Source organism: Neolamprologus multifasciatus, chromosome 17 (genome assembly GCF_963576455.1).
Source record: "Neolamprologus multifasciatus chromosome 17, fNeoMul1.2, whole genome shotgun sequence".
NCBI classification, from domain to species: domain Eukaryota; kingdom Metazoa; phylum Chordata; class Actinopteri; order Cichliformes; family Cichlidae; genus Neolamprologus; species Neolamprologus multifasciatus.
Window position 1 is genome coordinate 31421622 of NC_140455.1, and position 23622 is coordinate 31445243.

The 23622-nt window shown below is 43.4% G+C and overlaps 1 protein-coding gene across 1 annotated transcript in view; it reads right to left on the reverse strand.

Annotated features, from left to right (window-relative positions):
* Positions 1 to 23622, reverse strand: part of foxp2 (forkhead box P2) — a 68786-nt gene that overhangs the window by 35505 nt on the left and 9659 nt on the right. Inside the window, 1 exon segment of the mRNA XM_085137435.1 lies at positions 5899 to 5988. Coding sequence (XP_084993561.1) covers positions 5899 to 5988 — 90 coding nt within the window.

Genomic DNA, 23622 nt, shown 5'->3' on the forward strand with positions numbered 1-23622 from the left:
TGAATGTAACACCAGCTTTATAGACATTTGTAAGAAAGAAAAAAAGTAGTTAAAAACTGCATATTTTGAAACATTTGAGCTGCTATTTATTTCCGCCCCTCGTTTTAATAAGCATGTGGAGCTACACTGACACGAAGGTGGAGAGGGTAGAGAGTAAAACAAAAGCCATTTAAATTGGCTGATGATGAGAAAACGTTGCTGGGGCCCTCACCAGAACAAGCAGATCATTACAGCACACTTGTCACACCTGCACCCTATATCCAGCCTCTCCAACACCCCGTGAAAGGTCAAGCTCATCCACAGAGAGCTCAGGTATCTCTTCCTGAGATGGCTCGCACAGTTGCCTATCCTGACCAATGGACGCTTCCAGACATTACACCCACTGTGCGGCACTTTATCTGTGAGATACGTTTTCTTTTACGAACAAACTCAAATGAGCTAAAGCAGAGATAAAATGTATCAGAGTTCTAGCTCGAACAATTAGTCTAGCAGAAGGGAATTCCTATTATTTGATTTTATTCCATCATACTTAGCACTAATAAGCAAGCAGGAGGGTAGGGGGTGGGGGACAGTGAATAAATGGCAGTCAGAAACACTGAGGGGGTTGGAACATGTGGCTGTTATCAACGACATAAGTTGCTGTGGTACTGAACGGGGAACTGTGTGGAGCTTCAGACACAGCTGAGATAAAGGCAATGAGAAATGGAAGGGTCCTAGTCGGTAATTATTGTGGATCCTTGGCAGGAGAGTCACTGCTAATTAAGCCACAAGATTCATTTTACACATGAAAAAGAAAAAAAAAGATTAAGAAATCTAGAGAGAAAAGAGACAAACCTCTCTACATGTAGCCTCCCTACATTTCCTTATTTCATCTCAATCTCCTAAGCATCCCAGGGGGGGCACGGGCCACAACGCCGAGCAGACCTCCACCGTAGTTTGTGGACTTCTGACCTCTCAACTCCATTTCAGTTGACACTGCTCATTTACTAGCCAATTACTGCCAAATGTTGCTGGGCGATTATTGATAGCTGGGACTCTCCACCAGAGGACCACCAAGGCGACAGGGCGAGCTGGTGTGGCTTGCACCTGACTGAGAAGTTTGCAAGAGGCCTGATTGTGTTTCCTATGCAAAATAACACACGCATACATAAGAGTGATTACGCTCAAATGCATGACGTGTGTTCAGCTTAGGGAGATCAATACTGTAGATTGTCAGGACTGAAGCTAAGTAGATTACTGAATGTTTTCCTAAATCAATTTCCATAGCAGTTTGGCAGCAGTGCATGGGAAGTGCAATTTATCATAACATAAAGACCCATCATGTAAAAGCCTCTAATAAAAAAGCCCAAGGAGATTGGAACGGGCTTAGCACAATTTCCATATTGATTTATCTCTACACGAAAGAAAGTCACTGATTAAGCGTCTTGAATGTAGTGTAGCTGTGCGACATTGTGCACATTGTTTGTGTCACTATCAGTACAAATTGTCACACCTTTATCATTAAACTGGCACAATTCACTCTCGACTGATGCCTCCCTGCAGGTGCACACAGTTCAAGAGTAAATGGGAGCGACAGAAAGAGCGAGCGGGAGGGAATTATAAAAGAAAGTGCAGAGAGAGGAGAGAACTGTAATAGAAAGAAAGTGAGAGAGCACAAGTGAGAGCAGGTGGATGTGGGGTGCGTGTGTGTGTGTGTTGGGGGTGGGGGGGTTACTTTCCTCTGATGTTGCAGGTAATATGGCCTCCACTGGATCAGCCTCTTCATCAGTGACACACAGTAAATTACAAGTGCTTCAAGCAGCTCAGTGAATTATAGTTCATCACTTGGAAAGGCTTTCCCCCTCACCACCAGGGCCCGGGCGTATCAGATCTGCCGGTTAGGATCCAATTAACACCCTGGCCAGAATCATCTGATTGCATGTGTAAGGGCTGGTATAACTCGTTTATTGCACCCATGTATCTTCTGTCACAAGGTAAATTTGTTGCTGCTACATCAAAGGTCTGAGCTACTTTTTTTTTTTTTTTTATCCCTCCCTCTCACTTTCTCTTGATCCCCCAAACTCAGCTACCTCGCCTTGGGGTAGCATTTCAACTTCTTTTGCATCACAATGATGAACCTGCTCTGTCCTCGCAATTTAGCAATCTTGTCCTGTAGGTGTTGTAAATGCAGGGGGAGGAAAAAAAGAAGTAGGGAAGGAGGGAGATGAGGGTGGGGGGGGAATCTTGTTTTCTGGTTACAAAAGCAGTAACCAAGGGTGTTTGACTTAAAATGTGCTGACGTTTTTTTCCCCCCTCTTTCTCTCTCAGAGTCAACAGAAGTTTTTCTCATGAATAACATAATACACCCCCACCCCCCCAACACTCTTTTTTCCCTTCTTCTCTGTGATAATTTTTCTCTATTTTCAGATCCAACCAGAGGGGATGCAGAGGAAAGATATATTCATAAATGTAAATGTGAAGTAGCATCCTTTAGCCACGCAGACTGGAGTTGGCTAACTTATGCTTAAGCCTGGCGTCACAGCCCTTTTCCCTGCGTCTGTGTGTGTGTGTGCGTGTGTTCCGGATGAAAGCCAATAAGCAGATGAGTGCTGCTATTGAGGTGATATTGGTTCAGTGGTGAAATGTGTGGACCTGACCTTTAAAAAGTGTGACACTTCCTAGGATGGCCCAGTGCCCGCAGCCGGTGTGACTGGCCTGGGCAGGAAGCTGCAAATTTGCAGAAAACACGGCTAAACCAACATCTCTGCCGATCCATAAACCAACCATAAAACCTTAAATATTTTCATTCATAGCTGAGCTTTGCACAGACGGAGCTGAGGTTATTAGTCTTGTAGAAAAAAGTAGTCACAGCTCGATGGCATGAAAGGTGACACAGCAGCAGTTGCAACACTTGCTCAGGGCGAGCTCTCAGATTTTGCATGATTTAGAACTGGACGTTAAGTAGCAGGAGGTGGGGTCGGGGCGGGTGGATGCCATCCAACGCAGTCACAGTGCAAGGGTTGGGGGTCATTCTGGCTATTTTACATGTGGCGCCTGAAGCAATCATGATAGGAGTGAGGAGTTTATTTGAGATGTCTGGTGGATGGTGAGCCAAAACCTGCACCCAGCAGGTGTTACACTAACAGAGCTCTGCTCTGTTTCTTATCGATAACGATCGATAGGGCCGCTAACAAACACGTTCTGAACAAAGTCATTTCGGGCAATGTAAAACTTTAAGCAACTGTCGCTGTGCTTGTGTTTGTGCAGGCTGTGTGTAGATGCACGGTGCGAGCGAAACAACTGTCAGATTCATAGGCCTCTGTAATCCTCTCCGCCTCTCCTTGTCCGCGTTTCTTTATTTGTATTCCAAATGTCAGTGTATAAATGCCTTTCAGAGAGGGGGGGCTGGTATTGGCATAGAGAAGAGGAGAGCGAGGGGAGACAGGAGCAGAGACGAGAGGGTGTTGTGTGCCTTAGGAGAGCCGTGTAAGCAGAGGCAGGGGATTTACAGGAAGAAATAGGTGTTTATTGAGTGCTCCCGTGGGCTTACTGTGTAATAATAGACCTGTCACATTACGCAAATGTGGAAAAGCAGCTTGAGTGAGTGTGTTTTTGTGTGTGTGTGTTTTTGGGGCTGTTTTATTATTATTATTATTTATTTTTTCACCCGTACATGTGAATTTGGTGCATGTGAACGCTAGAGCTGCTTGCCTCCGCATCATCAACTTCTGAGAAGCAGCGACAAGCAAGCGGATAGAATTAGTCAGGCGAGAGCCTTTAGCCGCTAATACGAGTAATTAAAACTGCAAGCCGAGGCACTTAGATGCTTGTGTACTAAATAATTTACATGCCGTGATCTATGGATCATTTCTCGCTCTTAAATACCAAAGATGGAGAACAAGAAGCAGAGGATTTATCAGTATCTCTGCCATAAGCAGGATGTCATGGTAATATTAATCCTTTTCCCACTTTCTGCTGCGCTAATCATACAAGGGGATCAATCCGCGTGATTCCTCTAGTGGAAAACATGTAGCTTGATTGCCAGTGACTCTTATCTAGCAGTGAAGCTAATAAAATATTGCGCTGCAGCACCCATTGCAGCCTCATAATCCAGGTAAATAATGCAGCTTTATTGAGTAAACTCCCTCAAGACAAGAACACAAAAAATGTGGCATGAGACGAAAGACAATAAAAAAAGCAAAACAAAAAAAAAAAGCATTTTAATCAAGTAAGAGTTTCTACCGCTTTATACTGATATTTGCACAAAGGAGTAATACAGTTAAAATGTCATTTGAAATGAGTGGATTCAAGCAAAAGCACATCCACTGCTGGAAAAAAGCAATCTGGGGCCAGAATGCACCGAGCCCTGTTTGTGCATCGCTGGGTGAGCTGGCAGCAGCCTCTCCTGTGACAGTCTGCTGAATGGAAACTTTTTGGAACAAAGAGGTGAGGATGTTAATAAAAGCTGGATCAACAAATGGATTAGCTGGGAGCTGAGGACAGGCCGATCGGCAGGGCCCTCTGATTCATATTGATTCATATCGTCAACGAGTCAAGAATGGAGTAAGCAAATGTAAATATTCAATATTTACCATCTGCTGGTGTTATTAGAGGCAGGGGCTTGGACGTGGGCTGACGGTTACGATGCACCCACACAGCTCTCGTTCAATATTGTTCTTCATGCCATGTACTGTACTTGGTGACTGTGCAGGCATTTGTAGATCAGATTCCCATTTGTTTCAATTTACTCCGTTTGGCGTACATTTACTCAAACAGAGAAATCCAACAATAAGCTTATTCTTGATGAACCCCCTTCGCCACAGCTAAATCTAGAAATATATAGTAGAATAAATAAACATGCCACTGCAAGAGAATATACTGATAATATTAATGCTTTTGATGAGCCCCAGTCAAATTATTTCAAGGAAGGGAAGACTTAGTCCTTGCCAACCTTATCTCTCAGCCAGTACGTAATTAGGCACACAGGGGTGTGACTCCAATTGAAGGTGTCGCCATTGTTAGACTCTGTGAAAATATCAACGGGTGAGGTTAACGCCAATTTCCCTGTTATTAATGAAATGCACAGAGCTCCTAATGAGGTAAACCATTGCTCCTTGATAGTACTTATTAGCCGAGTGGAGGGCATAAACTCCCACACTTCAATTTCAAACGGCTAAAAATAAATTAAATTTAAAAAAAAAAAAAATCCTCTAATAAAAACACAGAGCAGATGTCAAGGGGCCTTACATAATTTCAAGCAGGAACTGTCTAGTTGACTGAATGAAACAAGTTGCTGATGTGAGAAAAGTGTTAAGAGTAGGAAGACGGAGGACTGAAAGGACTGTTAATGCTGCGCACGCGTGTGTGTTTGTGTGTGTGCGCATCTGTGTACAAGAGTGACCTTTTTCAAAATCACTGGCATCAGATATAGACAGCTCTACAAATCAATAAGGTAAATTAGCGTTGAAAAGTGGAAATGAGAGGAAGTTAAAATTAGCTGTCTGTGTAACCCACTGTCCAGGCTGACGTGGCTTTCAAATAATAACTAGCCTCTGAATTTTCTTGTGTCAACAGCATTATGGATCCAGTGTAGAAAAGCCATTTTGTCATTGTACCACATAACCTTGGGATATACTTGTGGTGTATTTGTACAGTTTCATGCATCACGTACTCGAAAACAGGCAAATGGCCTACAGATGAAACAATGCTCCTTGATATCTACCTCTGTTGTGTTTCTCTCGCGTCTGTGTGACGCTTCAGCTTCCCGGGGACCCGCTTGTCCAGACTTTAAGATTCCAATGACAGGCCCAAGGATTGCGTTGGCAAATCAAACACACTTTGTGCAACAGAGGAAATCTTCTTTTCGGGGGAGCATGTATTATGGATGGACTTAAGAGATTAGACAGGGAGCTGCTTTACCTGCAGTGGACGCTGCTTGTCCTGACTCTTTGGAGATTTCAGGCCACTGCCTGGCTGCTGCAAGAGTAATTGCCTCGCTGCTTGTAGAGCCTGGGAAGAAAAAAAACACAAGACAAAAGACGGTGTTAAAAAAGAGAAAGAAATAGAGAGAGAGAGAGTGAGAGAGAAAGAAAGGTGCAGAGGAAAATAAACTATTAGATTTCCTAAAGCTGACAGTAGAGATAATTCAAATTTTCGCGGATGAAAACAGTCATCTCTGAGCGAAAGGCCTGTCAAACATTACCTCTTTCATTGTGACGTGGTTAACACTATGATATGTTTTAGTAACAATTCACAGAGCTGTGAGCAAGGATAAATACAGTTTGTCTAAAGCAACCCTGAAGAAGAGGGTGGGGAAGAGGGTGAGGCGGTGGGCAAGAGAAAAGAAAAAAACGGCAGAGTAGAATTGACCTGTCTAGTGTGTGCTCAACTGAAATACCCACTTCTCTCTGCAAATTACTGCCACATTTGCATATTCATAATATCAATTTGAAGTAGAGGCAGCACCATGTGAAGTGTCCCTGGGAGCTGTAATTAAAGTTGACAAAATCAACATCAGATTACATTTAGAGTGAATTAACTAGCAGCCCAGGTTTTACACTATGCATTAAGGGTGCTTATGCGCAGCGGATGGGTGATAGATAGAAAGATGAATAGATCGGTAGAGGACGAGAGGCCTTTCCCTGCCTGATGAAATTAGTTCGCAGCTGTTTACACATGACATGAAAAATTAGAAAAATCCTATTTGTAAATTGCGAAATTTGTCATCAACACCCTTTGATGTGTTTGCCATACATCGATATGATGGGAATCAGAGAGACTGCTGGGATATGGCGTAATTTATTTCTCTAGGGTTTGATGGGATTACAGACACCCACCCACCCCCGCCCCCGCCTGCTTGTGTGCGCTGAATGCGTGCGACGAGCAAGCACCAGCTTCACAGGTAACGGCGGCAGCTGGGCTAGCAGCTTCACTCAAATTCTTCAAGAGCAGATGGATGAAAGAGCCTGGCAGAAAAGAACATTGTGCACAGCTGCTGCTACTACTGCTGCTGCTGCTCCACACAAGCGTGTACCTTGTATTGTTCAGGCCCATGAGCATCAAGTGGGAGTGGAGAGAGGAAGGGGGGGGCACATGCACACAACACAACAACTTCACAGGTGTTTGGCTTTTTTGATGAAAAAAGAAGGGGACGAGGAGGAGGAGAAGCAAGAAATGGGGTGTGGGGGGGGGAGTAAAACTCAGATGGAGAGTGACACTTCCTCAGGAATCAGGGATGCTCATTTTATTTTCCAGCGCTTGCCAGTATCCATGACAACAGCTGCCTTGACAGGGCGTGCATATGGTGCAGCTCTGCCAGCTGGTGGGAACAATGTTTGAACTAGTACATTGAGATCCTGAGCAAACAGGAGGAGGAGGCAGGAGAGAGAGAGGAAAAAAAAAAAGTTGCCCCATCTTAACCCCTTTGGGAATGCAGACAACCCCCTCGATCAATTATGAAAAGACAGAACTGGAGGGAGGGGGGGTGATTGTAAAGGTGGAGGTGGTGCTGGTGGTGGTGTGGGGGTTCTGTCTGGCTGCTCAGGAGGAGCCAGGCTTTCTGGACTGAAGTAAACAAACACATTACACTGGCACTGGGTCCTAACTGCATTGATCTGTCTCCTTGGTAAGATGAGCCTAGTTGCCATTGCTTTGTGTGTGTGTGTGTGTATGTGTGTGTGCATGTGACATCTGTAAACTGAGCCTTGGCCTTTCTTAGGAACACACACTAAAATACACATTAACACCTGCAGCAAGCAGGCGCGGACAGCCACATAAAGTTTTGTTGACAAACTGGATGTGAAATCAAACACTGCTTGACTCGCTTTTTCCTGAAAGACAACACAAATTCTCTGAATGCAGCCAATCACGTCGCTAATTAAAAACACAGGGCCTAATTAATCTCGCCATGATTGGTGAATCAAAGTAATTATCAGGCTTATTGAGTCCTGCACACAGTAGTTAGAGGGAAGGCTGCTTGATGAGTGCAGCTCAAGGTATCTGTCAGGGGGAAATGTTTATCTGTGTGCGAATCAATAATGACTCGCTGTGTTATACCCAAAGTCAAGAGAGCCACTCAATATATTTCACACGGTCACGAGTACAAAGACAGAGATGTTTTTAACTGCGCTTCCAATATCCACGCCGAGTAAATACCGAGGGAGGTGCAGGCGTGAGAGGTGACGCATGGGGGTGAAGCGGAGAGATCAACTACACCAGGCTTATTAGAAAAGAAGTCTGCTCAGACTGCATAAAGAGTCCCTCTCCAAACATAACACAGACCTTATCAACACCGGCCAAACTTTTCCAGAGTGGTTTGTCATGTCTCAAACTGTCTGTCACCTCTTCCGTGGAAGTGGGGTTAGCTATTTTTCAGAGAGCCTGTGATGGTGTGGAAGGCAAGGGAGGAATAAAAGTCCCGTCCCCTCACTTTCGCTGGCTCTGAGTATTCTGCCATTACAGTAAAAAGCACCAATTTGTGCCACCCACTTCCCACTCCACAGAGATGGTAAAGCTGAAGCCCATCTCAAAGCACAGAAAAGCACCAAATGCCAAGGAAAGTCATCAAAAGTTTGCTGAAGAGCTGCTGGAGCGGACAAAAACACAGACGAGTACAGACGCACCGTCTATTTAACCTGGGTTGCTATGCACAAAAAAATGACATCCCCAGTCTATTAATGCACACATTGTATAAACAGCACAATGTGACACATTCTTCAGAATGAGAGCGCTAGCCAGACAGAGAGAGAGAGAGGGGGAGAGAGAGAGAGAGAGAGCCAGGGCCTGCTATATAAATAACAAGGCACTCAGAGGCATATTTGATGTTGATATCCATCACTGAGGTTGGAAAAAAAATAAGGAGGAGGGAAAATAACACAGAGCAACCGAGACCGCGACACGGGGATCCTTATGAAAATAAGATTCAGCCCAAATGGATCTGGTGTAATTGGTTTCAGATAGTGAGGTCAGGAGAAAGGCGATACAGGCAACTATTATGCGAAATGAACAGAGAAACAAGAATGTTTACACAGGCATTCCTCTTCTACATTAATAGGCATGCAGAGATCACTGGCGAGGAAGAAAAGGAGAGAGTGAGAAGGGGCTGACAGAAGGAAGGCGAGAGAGGGAAAACTGAAAATAAAAAACCCCATCCATTCACCCCTCACCTACAACTACACCCCCCCCCCCCCAGTCTCCTAGCTCTATACAGAACTACAGTCCTATACAGAACTGGGTAATAAGCTACAGCCATCATAGCACACCTTTGTAAGGAGCATGCAAAGATCTTAAACAAGCATGAAATACATTAGGAGGCCCTGTAATACTGGGCCAAACCATTACGAATCTCCAGATTGCTTATTGCATGTGGTGGTGGGAGAAGGGTGGGGAGTGGGAACAAAAAAAAAAAAAAGTCATCCACTAAGAATGCCACTTTTTCAAATCCACCTGGAGACTGCACAATACGCAGCCATGACATTGGAATTGGATATATTTGAAGGGCTGTGACATTGTGTTTGGACAGTGTAGATCACTTCCTGGCTCCAGTCACATAGGGAGTTGTTGTTATTAGGGGGATATAGCCAATATTGGAATGATGACACAGGGATGAAATAAGCTAGCCTCAACAGGTACTTATTTACAGCGCCCAAGCCTTGACAGGATGTTTGCATGTTCCAGACAGTAGCTGTAAATAGTTGTTGATCAGTACGAAACAGGATTGCGTCATAATAACACAGCCTTTCTGTGGTGTGCGGAACAGATGTTATGTGCGTATGCATGGGTGTGTATGTGTGTGTATGTGTGTTGTAGGGAGTAAAAGGGCTGCTGTTCAACACTCGACTGTCGGCCAGAACAACTCCAGTCACGCTGACAGCTTTGACAACTCTCACACATACACTCTTGATGCATACGCACACACAGTACTGCACCAGCAGGCTTATCTATCTGCTTTCAGGGAACACATACACAAGGGGGTGGGGGTGGGGTGGGGGTGGGGGTGGGGAGGGGGTGTGTGTGCAGAAAAAGAAAAAGTGTGACTCTTTATCAAGCTAGAGGGAGTCACATGCCATGGAAAACAAGGCACAAACAGTTTAAGCTGAACAAACAAACATGGCTGATTGGACTGAGGCTGCTGGCCCGCTGGCAGGGAAGATATGCGCTGACACTCCATACCAAAATATTTACACCCTATCTCCTTATATAAGTGGATTCAGGGCAGATGGATGGATGGATATGGATTTGGAGGGGCTGGCTGGAGAGGATAGACAAATGAGAGGAGAAGGGAAACAGGATAAGATGTCCCATACAATGTTTGAATGCAAAAGTGGGGCCCGGAGTTTGTGGAAACAAGCAAAGTGCGACCAGAGAACAGCGCAGGGTTTCCATGCAAGAACAGGCATAGCTTTGAGATGAAGCTGAATTAAACTGAGCGTGAGTTTATTCAGGCGGGCCACAAAATCAAGCTCAGCTGCAGTCCTGGAAGCTCATCGTAATGCAGGGACTGCTGAAGATCCCATCAGCTAATTCGAGTGCTATCCCCACATCAATTAATGGATCAGCTGATACTGTTTCCAGCATACAGTTGTTCCACATCTGCAAGCCGCTTTGCAATCCACTTTCATTTCAGCATGTCCGTTGTCACTGATGCCAGCTCTGCTCTGCTACTTACCACCTGTCTTTTCCTGCATGTTCATTTAGTGGCAAAGAGGGCCCAGAACAGACACAAAGAGGTTCCTTTGACCACAGAAGCTATGGCTGATAAATCAAAGCAAAGGCAACAAGGCAACAATAATTCCACAAGCAAGGGTGAGAACACTGTGAGACTTTCTCTACCACATTAATGCATTTGCTATCAATTTTAAGCCTCAAGATCACAGTACACAGATGCTGCTGATACCACTCGCCTTAAGTAACTCACAGGAGTTGAAAGACTCTTCATAAAAGGTCAGGATTGATGACGGTGCCTCGGTGCATCAACCATAGCTCCAGATTCTGCTCTCTTATCACCTCCACAAAAAGCCCAAACAGAGCAAAACACACAGCTGGGTTTAGTCAACTCCGCCTGCTTGAGTGGTTGGATAGAAACTAAAAAAATGATGACTTCTTTTGACTGCAGATAGCAGCATGCAGAGTTAATGCAGGTGTTTGGATCTGCAAGCTGCATTTTTAAAAAGTTATAGAAACCAATGGGTGAAATCTTAGAAAGAAAGAGTAGAGAAAAGGGGAAGAATGGAGAAAGTATGAATTTGGAAAGTATGTAGGAGTAATGAGCATTTTAATGTATGAGCCAATAAATCAACAGTCTGAAGTGAAAAAGGGACCGGGAGAGAGAAGGGGAGGGAGAGGTCCATGGAGAATCTGCTCGGGCCTCAGGACAGAGGTAAAGCTATCCAGCAGAACAATGGGCTTCTGTGTCCCACTCTGCTACCTCTATCTCAATATTTTCAGCAACTTCAGCTTCCTCTGTCTACATACAGCGGTATTTAGCCGAAAATAGAAATTAGATCGGTTTGTTGTGTTACTTATGTCTAAAACTTATATTGACTGCTTGTGCTGTTCATTTCCTTATTGCCTATTTGCTGCACTTTGAATTCAAGTCAAACTCCTTTCTCTCTCGCCTCCCTCCGCCGCTCATATCACATTGTTCATTTCTTCTTCTCATCTTTTCTTTCTCCACCCTCTCTCACCTCTTGTTTATTGATTCTCTAGATTAAGAATTCTTAGGATAGAGGATTGTAACACACAAGCATCAAATTATTTTCGGGTGTGCTTATTTGCCTTTCCCTTGCATCTATTTGGCCTGTGTCTGTAGACAATTATGCCTACCCAGCCCCAGACTCAGGTGCTAATAATGAAGGACAAATAGAATCGTATGTGTAAACTTCTCCCACTGATGAAAATTTATATTAACTTTCTACCACAGTAAACAGAGCTGCATAGCTACACCGTCCCGGGAGGATTGACGAGATGAATTTGCTCGCTCCTACCCCAGGAAGGAGGCTCGCACTGGAGCGACGAGCGCGAACGCTAGGAGGGGCGCGGGGGTGTCTAAAGCTCCATTGTGTAACCTCGCGCTTATTTTTCCACTAACAAAGACAAAACGCGGGTCTGTTTTGCCCATCACAGTTAAAGTGTGCGTGTTTATGTCTGAAAGTTGAAGAGTGCATATGCACCGATGTGTCTGCTGAGACACTCTGAGGCCCGTGCCAGCAATAACAAGAGAGCACAGCCTGCTGTCGCTCACTGCAACCACTAACAGTCGCTAACATCCTACCTCCTGCTGGTGTCACTGTAGATATTCTGTGCAAATACAATGGTGGATCTGTTCTAGCAAAGGACGGCAGTAGTTTTTCTACTTTCAGGCTATAGATCTTTTTATCTTTTACTTGAGCCACAAAAGCCATCACAATAAGCATAGCTGCTCCTCAACTTTATAATTTCTTACTTTTGCCAAATCGTATAGAGATAATAACTGCTTCTATCCATTGTCTCAGTGCACCTCTTCCATGTTTCATCACCACTGAAACACAATTTACCCGCACAATGTACCTGCTTTCCTTGTGCTGTTTCTCAGCCGGTGGCTTGTCTTTAGTGTGACCTGTGCTGTACAACTCCATTTAGATAAGATGACAGCAGGACCATTCAGCAAAGGTCTTTATCTACTGCTGTTCCAAGGGAAGTCCTTTAGAGCCTGACAACAGCAAACCTCCACAATACACTATCACAAAGAGCAAGAAAAATAGAGACAGACACAGAGAGAAGAAACTGGGAACGTATTTGTGTGAGTTGAGCAAGACAGAGGTGTGTGTGTTTGAAAATGACACAATTTGTGTGAGGTCAAATCTTCTCTTTGCAAAAGCAAGCCTGGAATTAGCTATAGCTTTTATTCTCTGTTTCTCCCACCGCATTAACATCGCAAAACACCATGTTCATATGCTGCCATAGAAAGGTCAGGAACAAATTAGAGCTCACAGCCAATCAATAAAAAGTTGTTCCGAGTGTCCCTTTTTATCTTGTGAAGAAACATTTCAATTGGTCTCTTCCAGGATGGCAATGTCTCTATACAAGGGATCACTTAGAGGTTTGGGAAGAATGAAAATAATATGAATCATATGCTATTGGCTTTGTGGTCATTACATCTCAGCACCACCACCATCAAAAACATCAAATGAGGTGAATATCATTTGGAAGAATGGAGTTCCAGAGGCTTGGTGAATCTATGCCAAGTTGCTTTGAAGCTGTTCTGGCTTTAAGATGCTTTTTCCTTTAATTTGTCAACCGTCTCTACATGGAATAGCTCTTTTTGCGCTTGATTTCATCTTCAGGTGATTATGGCTCGTCTACTGTTCACAGTTCCCGACAAGTAGAGTTCACGCAGCTGGATGAATAACTGATATGTAATGTGGCATTCAGGCCAGCCATAGTTCATTTGGAAAAGGTGCTGAGCTGGGTGAAAAAAACTGGAATTATGGGAAAACGACCCCAATTGCTTAGACCCAGTTTCTTAAATGTAGTATGCTGATTATCCAGAACATGTTGTATATACATTATATTAAAAATAGAAGTATTCGCCTTTTGCTTACTGTAGCTATTAAGGAAGCACATTCTTTTATATAAATAAATAAACAACCAGAGGTGATTAGTAAATAATCAGAACCCTGCAAAATGCAGACACCAGAAAGGATCAGCGTGTTGACACAAATGTGTGAGTCTGTGCACTGTACATAAGATGCGTGTGCACAAACAAAGTCCAGGAGCATAAGAGTAAATAAAAGGTTAGGTAAACCCCAGCACACCTCAGCTGGAGCATCCCTGGTAGGTAAACTGCATTTAAGTGCATTCCTCTCCCATTATACCACTGATAAAAATACCAAGTCAAAGCTCACACAAAACAATCATTAGGGAAAACAGGAAAGCTACTGAGTAGCAGTGCCCTACACCCTTCATGCCAAGGAAAACTCATTTAAATTGGGGTGATATCATTTAGAATCCTCAGTATTTGTTTGTGAGTGTGCATAAGCAACTCAAGCCTTAAGTGCATCTGTATAAGACCCCCGTCTTGGGGGCTCTGCTGTTGCAGGTCAATAGTATAAGTGTCTGTCTGTCTCATCCTGCAGAGCTCAGGTTAAGTGTCGAGTCTAAGTGTTGCTCTCTCCTGGCGTCATCGAAAGAGAGCACCCTGACCTTAGTGAATGAACTCACCTCACCCACACATACGGCAAATTTTCCAGCCAATTCAAGCAATTATTCTGCGTATAGATAGCAATCACAAAACAGCATATAAATGACTATGCGTGTGTGGCCTTAGATAATCCGTTGCAATGATTTTTACGTTTTCTTTTTTGCCCAACCGAATTCAATCCAATTTTCCTTCCACTAAAGCAAAGGAGCACAGACTTTTAATAGCCATTTGTACACGTTTATGTGACTACTTGGTCTTGCCATTAGCCCCCTGTCTCCTCATCCAGGCTTGCTCTCCATTGAGGGCAATGTATCTTTCAGTGAATGCCTCACTTCCCCGAAAGATCAGCTCAATAAATAGCCGCTGCATCTGCCTGTGGAAGGGCAATGGATCACCTTCACTCCCCCTGTTCTTTCTCTCAATCTCTTTTCTTATGTAACACCTATCTTGTCCTGCGCTCCTTCTCCTCCTCTCTTTCTTTCCTCCGATCTGCATTGTACCTCGGCGGTTGCCTTGTGAATATTCCAATTACAGCAATGTGTGTTTGACCTTTAAGTGAGCAGCAGAAGATATAGTTATCTGCCTTCCACTCAGACACCCAGCGTCTATCAATCAGTAATCCACCCTCCAGCCCCCACCACCCTCACTAGAACAGGCTACTAGACTCAGCTGGGTCTGGAGAAATGTGTGTGTGCGTGTGCACCCGTGTGCGCGTGTGTGTGTGTGTGTGAAAACTGAGAAAGAGATGGAGAGAGGGAGCTATCATGGGCACAAACTGTGACAGGGGTGAGGTAGACAAAGAGGCTTGGAAAGCTTTACTGATAAAAAAAAAAAATGTAAAAAAAATGCATAAGGTTTGTGCTTGAGTACATAAATGTATACCACACAAACAGACTCACACAAGAAAGAAAGAAAGAGATGTTAAACACTTTTTTTCTTTAATCTGCCAACAGCCTGACTGGGCCTTACTTCCACAAACAAAGACTTTTCCAGCATCCTATATCACGCTTCTAAGAACAAGCAAGCGTGAGCAGAATCATACTTCTTTAGTTTCATTCTTGTGCCCACCCTTTTTCCAAAAGGCTAATCTACATCTTTCATTGAATCAAGAATGGAAATTCACAAGAAATGCTTCTTTTTCAATTTCATGCTGAAGTAGCTCAAGTTAGTGGATGTAATTTCTCCTAACAAGAAAATTTATCACTCTGTCGCACTCTTAGTCTGGTGACTATGTGAGAACAGGGCCTCCGTTTTGCTTTTCTTTTTTTTCTTCCCCTCTCTGGGCTTTGATAAATGTGCCAAAAGCATGATCATTCCCTTCATAGCACTCCATACAAGGACAGAACAATTACAGTGGGTATTAAATAAATAAAACCTATGGCTAAAATTTGTATGAAAGATAAATGACATAATTTAAGACTTTGATAAAAACCTTACAAAATTAAGTAAGGGCTAAGCCAATGGGCGAATGGGGGTTGTTCTATACAAATGATAGAGACCTCAACTTCTGAGTCTAAATTATGCGATACTCTGTGAAAAAAAAAAGAAAGAAAGTTCTAGTTATTTTCTGAGGAATTTTCTCCTCACACACTTAAAACCTGTGCCAACAAAGAAGTATTTCCTTGCTGTGACAGAAATTCTGGCGAGGACTAACGATGCAAGAAAAACTCCTACAAATCCATTTGAAGTTTTTGTGCAAATTAGGATTATCGGGTTCACGCTGAATTGGATGATGAAGTCCAAACAGGTGAAAAGGAATGCGCGAAGAATAGTATCGCAGAAACAATACCACGCATGGCCAAGCCACCAGGCTAATGTATATTTATCATGTAAACTTCTGATAAATGCATATGCAGAAACAATCAAATCTCTGGCTTTCCATTGGAAGATTTCGCACTACAGACTCAAGCGTGAAACCAATATCAGCTTAGTGTCTACTCAAGCTTGAAGTGCTGCGCCTAGCCCACAAAGCATGTTCTGCATATGCTCATGGGCGTCATTTTTATTAGGGTGGAACAAGCAGCTTTCCACTGCTATCACTGATCAATTCGTGTGAGTTAAGTCCCCAGTGTGGGTAAATAAGCAGTGGTTAGTTCTTGATGAGGAATGGCAGGCTGTCTGAGCATGAACACAGGCTGGAGAAAGGTGGGCCTGTCTATCTCTACTGGAATGGATTCCCAGCGTGACTTCTATTATTAACCTCTGTACATCTTATTCTCTGTATTTACCCAAAAATGATACATTTTAAGTAGCGTCTTCTGACTGACTTTATAATTATTACATTTGTCTTAATGTAGAAATACAGCACGCCTGGCATTATTATTATTAAGTTGTAAATGATACAGATAGCACTCCACCTTGACTGCAAAAGTGAGGACCTGACCTTGGCTGATACACTTTTAAAAGCCACCAGCTTCAGCTCTAAAGCCTGCAGTGAAGAGAGCCAAAGCCAGCGCTAAGTGACATGTCAGTTTGCCTGTTTGGAGCTTTCAAATTCCCCACGGCCTGAGCTTATTTACTACATTTGTATGAAAAGCTGTGAAGAGGAGAGGGCTGAGAGCCCAGCTGGCTCTCTTACATATGTATACAGTGTTTGGAGGCAATGTGTAAAGACCATCTCCCCCTCCCCTTGTAGAGCGTAGTGTTACAACTACAAACAACTTGGGAGAAGGATAGAGCCATTTATATATTCAAAAATGGGTCAGGGATGGAGGTAATCGGAGCAGCAGGAAGTGTTAACAAGTGCAACAACAACAAAACAAAAAAAAAGAGAGAAAAAACGGATGATACCTGGAATCTGCACAGATTCGGGCGCTTTAGAGAACGAGAGCACCGGTGACATTAAAGATGCCGCTTCTTCTTCCTAGTCATCTTCTTAACCAGATTTGAAGTCATTTTAATATTAGTTAGAGGAAGGGAGGGGGTGATACACAACAAACCATCGGGCATGCGTTTCAGAGTCTGATTTGTTACTATTCATGACTAAAGCAGAGAGGAACTGTAATACTAGACATGCTTGTTAAATTCACAACACTCCAAAGCTGCCTTCTAGCAAATCCTGTCTTTTGGTTGTCAGCTTAAGACACCCCAGCATATGCATATGTAGGATTTTTAAGCTCTGTTAAATGGATAGCGGTGTCGTGGCCTATCAAATGACTATAAGCCACTTGCCTTTTTTTGGGGAGGTGGGGGGGACCATTTCCAGAAAATGCAGTCAGCAATGCGATACGTCGTATGCATCGGAAAGCACCCCCCTGACACACATGCACGTGTTTTCTTCATCCTCCTCTTAACTCCACATTAGAAGAAAACAGAGGCATTTAAATGTATGTATGTATTCAGGCTGTGTGTGACACTAACACTCCACCCCACCATATTAATGACTGGTACGCAGTTTAAGCCGACGACAGGGGAGTGGCAATAAACAATGACAGAATGCTCGTTTTCGATTGTGAGGCCGCGGAAGATGATACACTATTCAACACCGAGCCAGTTTGCAAATAAATTATTGTGAAGGGTATTGAGCTGAAAGAATTGCTCAGTCCCCTCAGAGTATGTCACAGTGTGTGTGTGTATATACGTGTGGCTGTTTATGTGTTTGTGTCTGCGTGAGTGGACTTATAGATCCAGTGCCATTTATTTCCCTGAGTTGGACCAGGGCAGTTAGGGAGGCGTAAAAGGAAATGAGTTGTGAAGTGGCCATTGATCCTGGCCTACACGAGGTTAGCTAGAGACTAGAGGACTATTGGCCACAGTGTGTGCTGCTGAATGACTGCCTCTTATTTACACGGAGGAGGTTAACGCTGGCTTAGTCATTTATCACTGAGCTACTGCACTATATAAGAAAAAAAGAAAAGAGAAAAAAGTGTGTCAGGTCAAACACAAGGCCTAATCTAAGCTGAATGAACTAGATTCCATTTAATGTATTCCTATATAATTGCATGGTAATGTCTTTTCTTTCTTTTTATATTTCAGTTAGTCAAATGAATATCATTATTTACAACTGTAGTAATTTGGATTAAGAGAACTGGGTTTATTCAGGGAAATCTGCATACATGCAAACCATAAAGTGCACAGAACGCAGCATGGAAGAAGGAATTGTTGTGGAAGTGGGTTGTAAAGTGGCTTGCATCAACTTAACTAAATTGTGGGATCTGTCAGTTGGATGACTTGAAAGGTTTCATCTGAGCCATCATTTGATTTGAATCAGCGCTGAGATCAGTTGATCTGACATGAATGCTGCAGAGCTCAAACTAACTCTTTTCTTGATTTCTTGGTTTTTTTTAGCAGAAAATAAACAGTTACACGAAAGTCAACTTTTAGCGGTGAACCATATAAACGCAAGCCTGCACGTGCACACACAGAGCAGGATCTGTTTTCTTCTTCTTGTGCCACCTTTAACCCGTATACTCATCTGACCTTACTGCAACTGCTTGAGGATAAGATGCCCGTAAGTGTTTATTTCCAGCAGATTTCCACTATCTCTCTTCATCCTCTCTTCTCAATTCCTCCATCGCTTGCTTTCCCCGCTCTCTTACTGTCCCTTTCTCCTCGTCTCTCTTTCAAGCTTTGCAGCTTGACATTTCGCCATGCTCTCAAGGGACACCCGCACGAAATGGAGTTACTGGGAGAGCGCCACTGTAAATTCCAGAAGGCCACATGTAATGTGTCTTAAACTTAGATGGACAGGCCAGGTTTCTGCGAGCTGAAGAATAAGATGGAGGGGGGGAAAAGGCAGAGAACGGGAGACAGAGGGAGAGTTGGAGGAAGAGGTGGTGTCTAGATAGATAATAGAATAATACTGTGTTTTGTCTGGGGAAGCGTGAGCAAACAGCAGCTATGCTGTCATTCACATCCTATATCTTTAGTGTCATCGCAAAGGGGGAAACTACAGGCCTATATGTCACAGGCCTGTATGTACTATTCTGTGGGGACTGTCTGCTGATAGCCAGGCTTGAAATAAAAAGAAGGATGACTTTCATTGTAAATAAGTCAGACACAAGGATTGCCAGAGAAGAACTGCCTTTTCGCTGAAAGGGGAAATAATTTTACAAAGACATATAGTACACGCTGCTTTCCTAATGCTTCTTCTGCCTTTACAGAAAAACCTTATCTTCACACAGACGATGATGGTTAACAAAAGGCTCCTTTATGAAATCGTTCATATTTCAGTGGAGGTCTTTCTCCTGTCCTGAGAGGTGATTGATGCATCAGGCCAGGGCCAGTGTCTTATTTACACAGTTGAGTGGGGCAATCTCAGGCCTGAAAGATAAACCTAATGAGCTTCTTTGTGTAAGGGTGCAAATGAGAGACACCATCCTCCCCTCCCTCCTTCCCTATTCCATCCAAAGGGACAGTCTGGGTGATTAGGCCTTTAAATTATGCTCAAGGGCAAAGCCCAGATTTGCATCTTAGGTATGTGCGTGTTTGTCTGTGTGTGTGTGTGTGTATGTGTGTGTCTCTCTCTTGCTTCTCAAATACAGTACAAGGAGACAGACAGAGAGGCAGGTGAAGGGCATAGAGAGAAAGATGCTCGAGGCTTGTTTATGGTAGGGGAAGACTGTGTGTCAGTACCCAGTTTATACTAAACAACAAACTTGAGTTGTTATAAGAGGAAGATGAGCTCATATGTCTGTCAAATAAGAGCGAGCACACCTACACACACACACACACACACACACACACACACACACACACACATTGTCATTTTGTCCTTTGTCTGTGGGGTAACTTTCTCCCTAATGACTTTCATTTTGGGGAGAATTTAATTTGCCCCTAAACCCTAAATACTACCCATCACTTGCTGTCAGATTTCTCATCCCTTCCATTTCCTCCAGCTAAACAGCTAGGAAGGCAGGTTAATTGCTGTCACTCTCAAGTTGGACCACTGCCTAGCTCTTGTGTAGCGACAGGGGTAGCCTAGAAGTAAGATGGCACCTTGGCGCACTTATTGTAATTTATGTCAAAATGCTGCACTCATTTAAATGGGGTTGGATAGTTTGCATTTTGCTGCATCATGTGCCTCAGGAAAACGGTAAAACGCATACCTAACCAGTTTACCAACATGTAGAACTCTGCCTCTGTCAGCCATAAGTGGCACCTTTTGAACAAAATAAATATTTGGCCAGCAAGCAAACAAGCAGAAAGCACATTGCATGCAAAAAAGAAAATATAATTAATTTAAAAAAAATCACAGGAGCAGGTTTATGAAAATACAAAAATATGAAGCCAGCATTTTCTAATTATACTGGATTTTAATGAGTGAAGTCTTTAGACTCGTAGCAGATTGCAGTGGTTGTTCATACAGCTGTCTTTGGTTACAGTGGCTGACCCAACCATAATACATTAGCCTTCCATGCCTCCATGTTGCTCTGAATATCAATATATCTCCTACTGTAGGAACTCAGCCCATTTAAAGGAGGGCAGCAGTTCTGAGCATTGGCTCATCAATCCCACTGATAACCCTGGCAGGATTAAGTCTACAGAACACTGTAATCAACTAACAGGCTCATTATAGGGCATTATGTTACAGACCCAAAGATCGATGCATGACTTCCATGTACATACTTGGCAGCATATACTATTAAAACATAAAGCTAACTCCGGTCAATGACAAATAGATTGCTACTATGAGCTCAGCACTTTTTTTTTTTTTTTTTGCTCTACAAGAGAGCTTTTATAGTGATCATTTTGCATAGCAATTAGAGCTGTGTAACATTCATCATTTGCTCTGATACATATCTGCAGCTGGCAAATTGCAATCAGATACAGTGGGTATCTAATCTGTGATCTCAAATCAAATTAGGTCTATTTAGACAACCTTGGGAACGGGGTGATGAAACCCTGACAGAAATTAGGGACTGGAAATTTAATTGTGACAATGGTTATTATTCAGATAGCTGGATAACGAAATGTGTGGCTTTTACACTGAACACAATGACCTGCATAAAAACGAAAGACATTCAAATTTGTAAAAGATATTCACTTTATCTTAAATGAAATAATAGTGGATTATTATTAAAGGAAAATCTCAACTTTTGACATCTGGATGTGGAAAAACTGTGTGCGTTACTTCATCTTGATCTTACAGACTTTGGCCGAATCTAAGGTGTCGAGACCTGAAGATGCTGCTTTTCTAATTATAGCTGCAGGTGGTATTTTGGAGCTGCTAGGTAATGGCAGAACCCATAGGGACAGTGGAGAATTCATCAGTGCTTATTATTAATCATCCCCCCAGCAGCGTGATGAGAGGCTGCAGCTTCTATACCCAATGGACCACTCAATGTCATTCCAAATGTGGGTGGAAAATTACATTCAACTGCATTCCTTCAAAATGGACTCGGAGCAAACGTGGATAGAAATTTTTTCAAGCTGCATTGAAGCGTAAAAAAAGTGCATGTATATATGGATGCATGCATATATGGCCACACAGGGTCCATGCTGCATATACACCTGTCAATATCACATCCATCAGACACACAAAAGCAGCAGTGCTCAGTGCTAACAGATGAATACATAAAATAATTTTTTTTAAAAATCTAACCTCATCCTTTTGTTGAACTGTGCTTGCAGCGTGAGCACACCACAGGAAGTGTGTGAAGTTAACAGCACAGGGCCCCTGTTTTAAAAAGCCTCCAGAGACCTGTTAGCCGGACTGCTCATTTCAATGTGTCTCTCTCTGGGTTGGGAGAAGGCTCGGGCTGGCCTCTTTACGAGGCGCATACTGTCATACACCCACCCCAACCCCAACCCCAACCGCACACCATCACAGCTCTCAGCCGTATGTCCATCTCACAGACTTAACTAGACACCTTATGCTTACATTGCTTTTTTCCCACCTCTCAGTGCTGTGGCCTTTTTAAAAATTTTAACAGCACTTTTTTTTCATTTTCACTGACAGACACACTTTTATCCACTCTTTTCAATTACATTTTGAGTACACAGTCTAATATCTCTAAATCTACTGCTCAGATTGCAATTTTAATAAAATAAAACATATAACATGAAATGTAAAGCCATTCAAAGTTTTCTCAGGGATCACCTTTATCTTAGGATTTCTCTCCTGATGGGAATGGTCTCTTCCATAATGACTGTGCTCTGTTTCAAAGGACACTAGGACTCACTGTGTGGTTTGAGTATGAATCTGATGTGAATCACATGCTACGGCCTTCAAACCCACTCGATCTCAACCCGATTAAACACCTCTGAGAGACGACGTGTCAGACAGTGCTCTTCACCGCCATCATCAAAACACAGAAAAGGGAATATCTTTTTAAAAGAATGGTGTTCCGTCACTCCTGTAGAGTTTCAGAAACTTGAAGAATCTGCGTCAAGGTGCCTTAGAGGCGTTCTGGTCACACATGGGCGCTCAACACCTTACTAGGGCGCAGTGTTGGTTTTTCCATTCATTTGTCAAGAAAAAGAAGAGAGAATTACCGAAATCTACCCAACGTCTTCAAATGCACGAGTGATGCCTGAGAGAAGGAGAGGTCTGACCCCAATCATACGTGTGTGTGTAGGAAGAGTGGCAGAGTGGTGATAAAGCAGGAGGATGAGGCCACAGTGCTATAATGCAGCTGAAGCCACCAGCAGGGGTGAATAGGGTTGTGGAAAATGGGTGTTTGGATGGTATGGGGCTTATGGGGAACAGAAGAGGTGATGGTGGACTGGAGGGGGGGGAGGGGGGGGGGGTGCTCCAGGACAAGCTTCATTTTGCTACACTGAATAGCCCGTATACACACATGCAGAAACTAGAAACTCATCGACACGTATTGTTCCGCCCTCGCCAAATTGACCACAGGGCTTCAGCTGCCACCGAAAAAAAGAAGAAAAGAAAAATTCACATAAACACAAATACACACTTGCATGAAAATTTCACCATTAGCCCAAAGGACAGCACGCATCGTTACAAAACCCGCGGTGTTGTCCTCCATGTACCCCAAAGCATGGCCCTCTGACCTAATCTCCCACTGCTCTTTTGGCAAACTGTCAAAGCCATCATTCACCGTGAAAAGACACGAGAGACACTTGACTCCTTTACTCTGCTGGCGACTGACTTTCACAACTCCTGCCCCCCAACCGCTCCACCACCCTCCCCCCGCACCCTGCAGTTAATTCACCCTCAACTTGCTGTGACTGAGATGAATAGCAGCGCTACAATGAAACATGTGTTGGCAGGGAGAAGAAAAAAGCAGGCATCGAATATTTGTGATCAGCCTCTAAGAAGCGCCATTTAATAAAATCGATACAATAAATAACTAAACTGGGGAAAAACTATAAAAAGTATATCTAAAGTATTTGCTAGTTGAAGGGAAGTGAAGATCGGAGACTGCAAGCTATAAATCAAAAGCGTCCCGGTCAAAGGTTTCTCTCCTGCTGGTGGGTCTGTGGTTAGAATGTCTGCATCTGTGTGAGAGCCTCCAACTAGTGGCGAGTTAGGAGGCCCTCTGGTGGATACAGCGCAG